Source organism: Aythya ferina (genome assembly GCF_964211825.1).
Source record: "Aythya ferina genome assembly, chromosome: 8".
Lineage (NCBI taxonomy): Eukaryota > Metazoa > Chordata > Aves > Anseriformes > Anatidae > Aythya > Aythya ferina.
The window spans coordinates 24,621,758-24,631,381 of record NC_140304.1 but is presented as its reverse complement, the minus strand read 5'-3'; the positions used below and the strand labels follow the sequence as shown (position 1 = coordinate 24,631,381).

At 41.9% G+C, this 9,624-nt stretch overlaps 1 protein-coding gene across 1 annotated transcript; it reads left to right on the top strand.

Annotated features, from left to right (window-relative positions):
• The first annotated feature begins 26 nt into the window (after positions 1 to 26).
• Positions 27 to 9,470, top strand: ATPAF1 (ATP synthase mitochondrial F1 complex assembly factor 1). The gene is made up of 9 exons (XM_084528076.1): positions 27 to 301; positions 857 to 965; positions 1,535 to 1,585; positions 2,258 to 2,320; positions 3,651 to 3,701; positions 5,561 to 5,608; positions 7,204 to 7,299; positions 7,849 to 7,956; positions 8,876 to 9,470. Exons 1-9 carry the CDS (start codon positions 42 to 44, stop codon positions 9,068 to 9,070), a joined length of 981 nt encoding a protein of 326 aa, XP_084384202.1. The 5' UTR covers positions 27 to 41; the 3' UTR covers positions 9,071 to 9,470.
• The last annotated feature ends 154 nt before the right edge of the window (positions 9,471 to 9,624 follow it).

Below are 9,624 nucleotides of genomic sequence, written 5' to 3'. Positions count from 1 at the left end.
CTTCGGCGGCGCTGCCCCTCAGCGGAACGCAGCGGCGCGGCATGGCGGGGCGGGCGGAGCCGTGTGGCGGGCGGGCCCGGGCAGCCATGGCGGGGCCGCTGCTGCAGGCCTGGGGGCTGGGGCTGGGGCTGGGCAGGGGGGCGACCCTGAGGAGCCGAGCTGCCCTCCGGCCCCTCGGGCTGCTGGCTCCCCCGAGCCGGGCTGTGGTGGGGACGGGGCCCCGGGATGGCCCCGGGGAGGCGGCGTTGGAGGAGAACCCCTTCTACGGGAAGTATCGCCACAAGATCCAGGAGCTGCGCAGGTGGCTGGGATGGGGGAGAAAAGGGGGAAAAAAGTGGGGCTCGGAGGGTTTGGGGTTGGGTTTGGGGGAAGTGGGGGGAGTCTGTGTCCGTGGTCTGAGGTGGGAGACACGAGGGAGGTCGTGGCTGTGGGAGGGTGCAGGGGGACACTGTCCTTAAGGGGCTCGGTGCCCTAAAAGCCAGGTGAACTTAGAGCCTGCCATCCCCTTGCCATCTTTTTTGTGGGGCCGCACCATCCCTACATGTCTGGAGGCTGCTGTCTGTCTGCCTTGGGGCACCTTTGTGCCCGTAGGACTAGGCTGAAAGTCCTTTAGTTTATCCTTGTGCCCCTCTAACCAAACAAAACCTCAGGCCAAATGCTGCCTTACGTCGTTGCCTCCAAATAAATGAGAGGGTCCTACCCCAACGTGATCAATTTGCTAAGAGATAATTTCGCTAACACAGCAGCAGAAGAAACTAAAACAGGTTAAGTGTATGGTCAGCACCACAGGAAATGCTTTAACGCCATTTGGCCTTTTAATCACTTGGCACCGTTAATAGTCTCTTCTCTGATTCAGAGCCAGCCCAGATGTGTTTGAATCCCGTATGGAAAAAAGAAATGAAGTGAAAAAGCAGCCAGTGGGACACTCCAAGCAAGCCGAGTTTGTCAGATGTATGGAAGAAAAGGCAAGGCCAATTTTTCTTTGTAATTTGCATGCAGTGAAGCTGTAATTCTGTCATTTACGTAATATCAGCATAGAGCTACAACCGTACAGCATTCTTGCTGCTAAGGAGCCCCAGAATTTTACTCTCTAGTGGCTAAGAACATAATTCTGTATTCCAACATGTTATTTAGCTATTTTCCTAGGCAGTAGGCTCTGAGCTTGAGGGCTTAGTTAAATATTTAATTCATTCCAGATTAGTTTGGCCAGATGGAGTGACATCAGCTTGCATTTATCATTCTGTAGTGAATTTAAAAAACAAAAGTTCAACAATACCAGATCCTAATTAAATAATATTTTCCTTTAACTAATCCTTTCTGACCTTGTAATTCATAATTTGCATGAAGTTACTGCTTACCTTTCTTTATCAATAACTTGCTACAGTGCATTTTATTATAGTAATGTTTAAGTATCTTAAATTTGAGCTTATACTTGGAAGATTTTGTCAGCAGGCATGATATGCGTGCCAGGAAAGGCAAATAAATGTTACTAAAGCATCAGCTACAAAAATTAAAGAAGGATGTTTTCTTCTAGGCAGAAGGCTTGGGCATGAAGATGTCAAAGGGAGGATTCACACGGGATAAGGTGAGGGAGATGAACCAAAGCGTTAGAGGATGTGCCAGCAAATAAAGGATGGATGTTAATTTGTAGTGTTACCATCAGTACTTTGCCCAAGAGCTTTTTGAGGTACAAGTAAAGTTTCTTATGCTGCACTTCATAATAAGATTTTCATTTACTATTGGGATTATGTTCAAGTCTTAAACCTCTTTGCTCTCTGGGTTTTTATTATCAAGTCCTTTCTCTCAGATATCCTGGAAGTTCCTGCTAGTTAGAGAATCTGAAAGCTTGCAGTAATACATCAAAATGGTTAAGCTGTCTCTGCAATGTTAAAATATATTTCCAGCATTCAGCCAGTAGAGGGACAAGAGGAAGGTTTTATTTTCTTCAACGTTCCTGTATTTTAGCTATCTTTGTAAAGCTGCCAACAGAACGTGTGTCTGGAGCAAAGTCTGTTCTGTGTCCTGACAGCATCTTTTATATTCTGCTTCAATGTATGAAACCACTTTTCATTGTGTCACTACTAAACTATTTACTAGTTTCTATGGCAATTAAGAGAACTAAGATGCATTGTAAATTGAATTAAGTTCCTCTAGCTTGATTTTGTTCTATGTAGTTGCATCCATCCATTCATTCTGGATTCTCACTTGAATCAGAGAACTGTTAACTGTGCCAGATTCCTTATGCTCTCTCTTGCAGACACTTGATTCGATTCTTAATGTGGAGATGGTGAAAGACAAATCAGCAGAGGAAATAAAACAGGTGATGGATTTAAATAGACTGAACTTTGTTCTACATCTGTGGTTAATAGTAATTTACGTGGGAGAATGGGAATTTTACTTGAAAATAAGACGGAAAGTAAAACGTGGCTGTGGCTGTATGTTTATAAAAAAAAAAAAAAAAAAAGTACATTCACATGTATATCAATAGTAGAAGGTATTTTTCTATGCATAGGGAAGTCCACCTAGAATGTACCCCCATGATAATAGTTTACATTTGGACTTGATCACTCAAAATCTCTCTGCTGTATCTTACCACTGCCATTTAATGTGTAGCTGTTTAACTGGCATCAGCAAGATCCTGTAGGTTTGAAGACAGGTAGAGGGAAATCCTGGCAGTAGCTCATGTGGATTTTGCTGTGACTATTTTGCAGGAATTAAAGCTTTTGCAGTCTTCTATCTTTCTTTGTATTATCTGTCGTTCAGGAGCCTATGCACTCGTACTAAAGATGGTTAGGGTTAGAAGGAGGCGGATGTGTTTGTTTCAAGGACAAGGTGAATCGAGTTATTCTCCCTAATATCTTCTTGCTTTGCACTGCATTCCCTTTTATCTGGTTGTAAGTAATTTTTGTTCCATATTTCTGATGTTGCTTGAGTTGGGTCTGGTAGGTTTTTCCTAATCAAATTGTATGCCAAGAAACTTTATGTAGGCATGCTCATTAACAGGCAGCAACATATACAAAGGAGCCTTCTGGCAGGACTTAAAGCAGACACCTTGATGCTTTCCTGATAGCTTGAAAACATTATAGAAGCGATTCTGTTCTGCAGGGAATGACGTGGGACCAGTTGTAGCTGGGAGTGGATTCAATAATTTATTTCTTTTGAGTTTCCCCATTTCATTGTTTAAACATTTTTCTGATAATTCTCATTAGTCATGTAGGACTAGTCGATTTATTAAGGACTTCATATGAGCTTTTATGCAGGTATTGCCATCAAGCTGTGTTTGAAAGATTGTCTGCTGTTGAAAATGCTTTCCTTGTTCTTTATTCAAAACAAAACCAAAAATCCTCCAGACATTGCTGGCGTGACTGTTGTAAAGAATATAAGAAACAATTCTTGGAGCCAGTAAATCTTGAGCTGCCTCTTGAGTGCGCTGCTTTTTTCTGTTATCTAATGGAAATCTGTCATTTGGTACAAGTACTCTGCAATGTTAGAAGTGTATTGCATTAGCAGGAGAGTCAGTTGGGCTTAAATGAAAAATGATCCCTCGAAGTGCGTACAAAGATTGTTTGTAAATGGAATTCTTTTTTAAGCTTTTAATGTTACTGGTGGATGCTTGATTTTTAATGGTAGATTTCCTTTGTTTCCTGCAGATTTGGAATCAGTACTTTTCTGCAAAAGATACAGTTTATGCAGTTATTCCTGTAAGTAGTTCCTCTGTAGTTACACTCTCTGAACATCAGCGTGCAAAGCTTTTTCTGTTGCGGTTTAACCCTGCAGGCAGCTCAGCACCACACAGCCCCCTCCCAGTGGGATGGGGGAGAGCATCAGGAAAAGAAAATAAAAGTAAAAGCTTATGGGTTGAGATAAAGGCCATTTAATAGGACAGAAAAGGAAGCAAAACCATAATATGTGCAAAGAAAGTGATGCACGATGCAATTGCTTACCACGCGATGCCCAGCCAGTCCCCAAGCAGCAGTTGTCCCCTCCCCAGCCAACGCTCCCCGTTTTTATTGTTCTGCATGGCATGCACACTATGGGACATCCCTCTGGCCAGCCTGTCCTGGCTGTGTCCCCTCCCAGCTCCTTGGGCACCCCCAGTCCCTCACTGGCAGGGCCATGTGAGAAGCTGGGAAGGCCTTGGCTCTGTGCAAGCACTGCTCTGCAACGACTGAAACATCAGTGTGGTATCAGCATTGTTCTCATCCTCAATCCAACACACAGCACCGTAGCAGCTACTAGGAGGAAATCTAACTCTAGCCCAGACAAAACCAGGACAATTTCTAGTTGTGATTGTGGTAACAATCATTGAATGAAGTAACCATTGACGGAAAATGAGAGTTCAAGAAAAAAACTGTCTTTCCAGGATGAGTGATCTTAGTGCCTGGAATAACGGCTTTTGTTTCCAAAAGTGTTTAACCTTTTCTCTGCGATCAGTTGGTCTCAAAGCTAGTGCTTCTTTCTGTACACCTGTTCTGAATTTCCAGACATATTTTATTTAAAGTATCCAAGCTGAAGTTGGTGGGAGGCTGTTCCGAACATTCAAAGTGCTGTATGGTCTGTAAATCACATTCTGGGGTTTGAAATCAAGCGGTTTTGTGTTTCAGTGTGCCCATGCAAAGCAGCATTCAGCACTCACACATGGATGTTCTGAAAACAATTTCAATCTTACGTTTACTGTAGTGGAGGGACAAAGCAGGGACTTGAGTTAAGGTGGTGTAGGCCTTTCATTAGTGGGGCTGGCAGTGTTCTTTGGTGTGCTGTTTTAGGAAAGCTTTGGAAGCTTTTTAAAGCTTTAATGCAGACCAGATTCTAGGCACACTGGGAGGTAGTTTGTGGTGTTATCGAGGGGGGAAAAAGCTGGCTTCTGCCAGAAGTTTTCTCTTGGCTGCAAGAAAGGCTTTGCATAATTCTCAAACGCTCGAAAGCATACATGAAGGAATTTTGTGTTGGTAAATGACGTATGCTTTATTTCCTGAACACCACAGAGTAGGTATTAATATATGGTGCTGGCAAGAAAAGACCAGGCAAGAGATTTAGGGGAACATGGAGAGGACATGTGAATGAGATTGCCAGCTTCCATCAGGGATGACTAAATATATTTGTGGTTTTCGTGTAAAACTGTTCAATAAGCGTGTTATTTATATATCCCATTGCATTTTAATACTGAAGAACAGATGACTGTGATGTAAAATCCATAATTTGGGGCCAAGGATGTGTCATCTCATTCAGCTGTTGATGCCAAATGATGCAGTAGAACTATTACTAAAAGAGGTTTTAATGTAAGCCTAAAGTGTGGGACTCCGACGTCCAACAAGTAAAGCTTTGGATCCAAGGAGTTTCCTTCTGCCTCTTGGAGAAAGCATTGTTAAAATAGGATACCCATGACATTTAGGTAGCTGAGAACTAATGTAATCTTCTGTGCCTTCATTGTTACCTGTTCCCTCAGTGAGACCTTCTGTAAGTAGAAGTTGTGCCCTGTAAAGGTTAATGAGACAGTTCTGAACAACTGTGCATCCACATTCGTGTTGTGAAACTTGAATTTCTTTCTCCTTCCCCAAAGGCAGAGAAGTTTGATTTGATGTGGAAGAGAGCCCAGAAATGTCCGTCGGTATGTATGGCAGAGGATCGCGGTGCCTTGATGTATAGCTGCAATACATTTCTCCTGTCTGAAGCCTAATTCATAAACTTTTGACCCTCCTGTGTTCAGATGTATTGTATCAGCTCAATTAGTAAAATCCAGGTGTTGGAATATTTGTCTTAGTGTTCAGATACAAGCAATGGCTATTGGGGTATATCAAACAGATTGATCTAGAGATCAGGTATCTAGATATAAGAGGTGTGGGGTTCGGAAAGGTGAGCACAGAAATCTCCTAGGGAATGATTTAGCTACGTGCTTTCCATTAATTGATGTCTTGTGGTTAAATCTCTTCCGTGCAGCGTTGTGAAGAGCCAGACCTTTTAGGCCAGCTTCAGTAATGTTCCTGTATATTTTTCATTGTTGCTTAAAGCATCCTTGTTTTAACCTGGAGGAACTGTTGTGACCTATAAGCTATGTGTCACTGTTGTATTATGCGGAGAAAGTGAGTTCTCGTCTTACAGTTGAAGTGCATAAAAATACTGGGGATCCCTAAGGCTGAGGTTCACAGTTTCTCGTGGGGCTTGGGTGGATTTGTGGTAAACTTCAATTGGAAAATTGAATTTCAATTAGAAAACGTGTGAATGAGCATGCTGTTGCTTTAAAGAAGTTAAACTGCAAAAGACAAGAACAGCTAACAAGATAAAGAATATGTTTCTGCTGGTTTGTTCCACATGCTGCTGGATTAGTATTGTTTTCTGTTGAAAGTAGCGTGCTTTTAGAGTAATTTGTGCACTGAAGCATGGACAGTGAAAATCGCACGTTGCTAAGTCAAATGAAATCCTTCACTGCTTTATAAAATCAGAAGGTAGCTAGACTTCACGGAGTTGAGTGCTTTGTTTTACATCTAAATGGGAAACTTCACCAGATTGACTTGATCCTGGGTTTTCCATTTGCCATGCTCAAATATGTCTGACTTCCTCAGCTACTTGGAGCTTGGGAAGTTGCTTGTAGCTTTAAGTGCATTTCTGTAAAGCCCACTGGCTCTACAGTCAGGTATTCTGCTTGTTTTTCTGCTCCTGTGTTGTCCTCCTTCCTGGTGTGGGAAGATGGTATGTGAGCAAGTCCTGTACAGGACTGCAAACTCTGAATGTTCCTCATCTTACATTTGACCATTTCTGTTGTTAATTTATTTTAGAAGTGAGCTACCAGGTCAGAGTCTGAATATTCTCTACAGTCCTTTCCTTTTTTTCATAAAATACTGATAAAAAAAAAAATACGTCCCAACATGGAGGATTTCCTAATGAAATAGTACTGATAAGGTAATGCTGTTTTGTTGCCTGCTCTGAAAATTAATGACCTCTGCTCGTCCACCAAGCAGCAGCGCAGGCTTTTCTGTATTGGTCTGAGGTTAAATTTGAGCCTTGGGGCAGTGGTTATCAGACTGGAGTCACTCTCCCGGGTCATGAAGTCTGGTTCCTGCTGTCCTATCATTTTTAGTAAAGCAGAGAGACCCTTTTTTCTGTTGTGCTCCTCACTAAGGAGTTTATGCTGGAGGCCAGTATGACATGGGTGTTCTTGTTCATTTTATTTTATGAAAAGGAGAATTATTTATCACTTCTCTGCAGTTCCTGTACGCTTTGCCAAGAAAAGAAGGCTATGAGTTCTTTGTGGGGCAGTGGTCAGGAACAGAATTGCACTTTACTTCTCTAATAAATGTCCAGGTAAGTAATTATCATAAAAAGTTGAAAAATGGATTAGGATCCAAAAATGCAGAGTGTCAGAATATTACAATATACAATTGCTAAAGAATTTAATGAATAGGTTTTCTAGCTTAACTTGAAAATAATTCTCAGTGTAAAACTGCCCTAAATTATCGGAATTCAGTAAGTTTATGAGTACTAAATGTCTCTTTAAAGAATAAGGTAAAGTCAAGCAGTCTCAAAATACAATAGCCAAAAGTGTTAGAGCTGTTTGCACAAACTACTTAGAGTACCAGTTGATGGTATGAAATTAAATCTCTTTCTAGAAGTTGTAGGTTATTTTAATTGTAAAATGGATTCTAGTTAAGAACTCCAACCTGAGCTTGCAAATCACTTGTTTTCTGTAAATACCAGGAATAATGAACTATTAATTAGAACTGACTCTTAAGCACTGAAAAATAATTGTCTCCACAGCAGCTAATACTCAAAAGTTTTATAATTAAGCCTCAAAATCTGCAATAAAGCTGAAGTTCTTTATGGGATACGAACAGATTTGTTTTCTTCCTTCAGACCCAAGGTGAATCTGCTCCGAGCCAGCTGGTCCTGTACCATTATCCTGAGTTGCAGAAGGAAAAAGGAATAGTACTAATGACAGCAGAAATGGACTCCAAGTTCTTGGTAAGAGAAATCTAATCACTGGCTCCCTTCATTTTATGCTGCCATTCCTCCTATAATTTTGAATTAAAAACTAAGTCTTGAAAAGACAATTTCCCAAACAGTGGTTGTGCTGGATTTCTTTAACTTATCTATTTAGTAAACTATAGGGAAAGTTTGGAGGAAATCAGCATTTTGACCGTCTGGTGTTTGCAGCTCGTACATACTTTTTTTTTCTTTTTCTTTGTATTTATTGTTGTAAAACATAAGCAAAATTTAGAGGTGCTTCTGGTCTTCTTGCTAGTGGAAGCAATTTTGAAAGTGGTTGCTACCTGCTAACAAGTTGAAACAGTGTTTTGAAACTTAATACTGATGGACAAAGCAAGAGACACCCAGAGCTTTGTGTTAAGTTTCTGTGTCTTTGCTCTTTTCCCTGCGTGTGGGCGCACTGTTATTTGCATATCTGCAATAATGCAGTGCTAGGACTAATGGCACCAGGGATTATACCGGTGGAACAAGATGATAACTAAAGCATCCCACCTCTAATTGACCCGCTTACACCACTTCCCAAACTGTGTGGTAATGCATTTCCCTGTTGTATTTCAGAGTAGACAATCAGGATTTGCAATGTGGGTCAACCGTAGGAGGAGAAAGATGTGACTTTGGTAAATCTCCAGTGCCTTAGAGGGGTTAGGGATCATGACAGATAGGGTGCACCTTTGACCTCTGAGGTGTATGCTCAGCAGGAGACCAGTTTGTAGGCACGGTGCTCAGGTGCCTGAGTAGGTCAGGAACAAGAGGGAGATGGTTTTGGGAAGAGATCTGCAAAATGAGGATGACTTCAGATTGAGTCTTTTGAGCATAACTTTGAGTCCCTGAAGAGTCCTTTTCAGTGGGAAAGAACAAAACCCAATGTTAACAAATTCTCTGTTTAAACTCGCAGGTGGTCCACGAAGCCCAGTGCTTGGCGAATCAGGTGCAGCTTTTCTATGCAACGGATCGCTCTGAGACCTATGAATTAGTGGAGACCTTCAACCACAGATCTAACGAATTTAAATACATGTCAGTTATAGCAGAGCTTGAGCAAAGCGGACTTGGGAAAGCACTGAGACCTAGTCAGGTTTCTGACAAGTCATAGAGACTGACCTGCGTGTGAAGCAAACCAGCAGCAGTCAAAGGGTTTCTTAGCTGGTTCCTGTCTCTTCCGTTCTGTGGAGTTGGACTGGCTACAGGAGGGATCTGGAGACATCCTGGGAGTGTGATTGTTCAGCCCGCCTGGCACTGATACAAGCTGAGGACATGGATCATTTGAGCAGTGGTAACGAATTGCCCAACTGGAGCACTGCTCTTCAGGGTAACGTTGTCAGAAGGAGCTGTTTTTCCTTCCTGTAACTTAACTGCTGCACGCTGTACTTCTGAGATCTGAAATAAAATGTCAGAGCAGGAGCTGTATCGTGGAGTATACTGACATCACCACAGAGATAACAATTGGTGTTTCTTCTCAATAAAGGCATTTTAAATGCCCTCTGCCATTATAATTGCACGGTCCAGTGCTTTTTAATTTGTGTGGAATTTATATAGCCTCGTCTGTCAAGAAAAGAGAATGGGTCTGATGGTCTAAAACAGATTCCTCTTTGTTACCTTGTATGTGAGGTTCCTCATCCAGATGTATAATGCGGCCTGCGTGGTTTT

Coding starts and splice junctions, on each gene's coding strand:
- ATPAF1 (XM_084528076.1), top strand. CDS start 42: ATGGCGGGGCGGGCGGAGCCGTGTGGCGGGCGGGCCCGGGCAGCCATG. Junction 302..856: donor AAGATCCAGGAGCTGCGCAG/GTGGCTGGGATG, acceptor TCTCTGATTCAG/AGCCAGCCCAGATGTGTTTG. Junction 3,702..5,560: donor CAGTTTATGCAGTTATTCCT/GTAAGTAGTTCC, acceptor CCTTCCCCAAAG/GCAGAGAAGTTTGATTTGAT.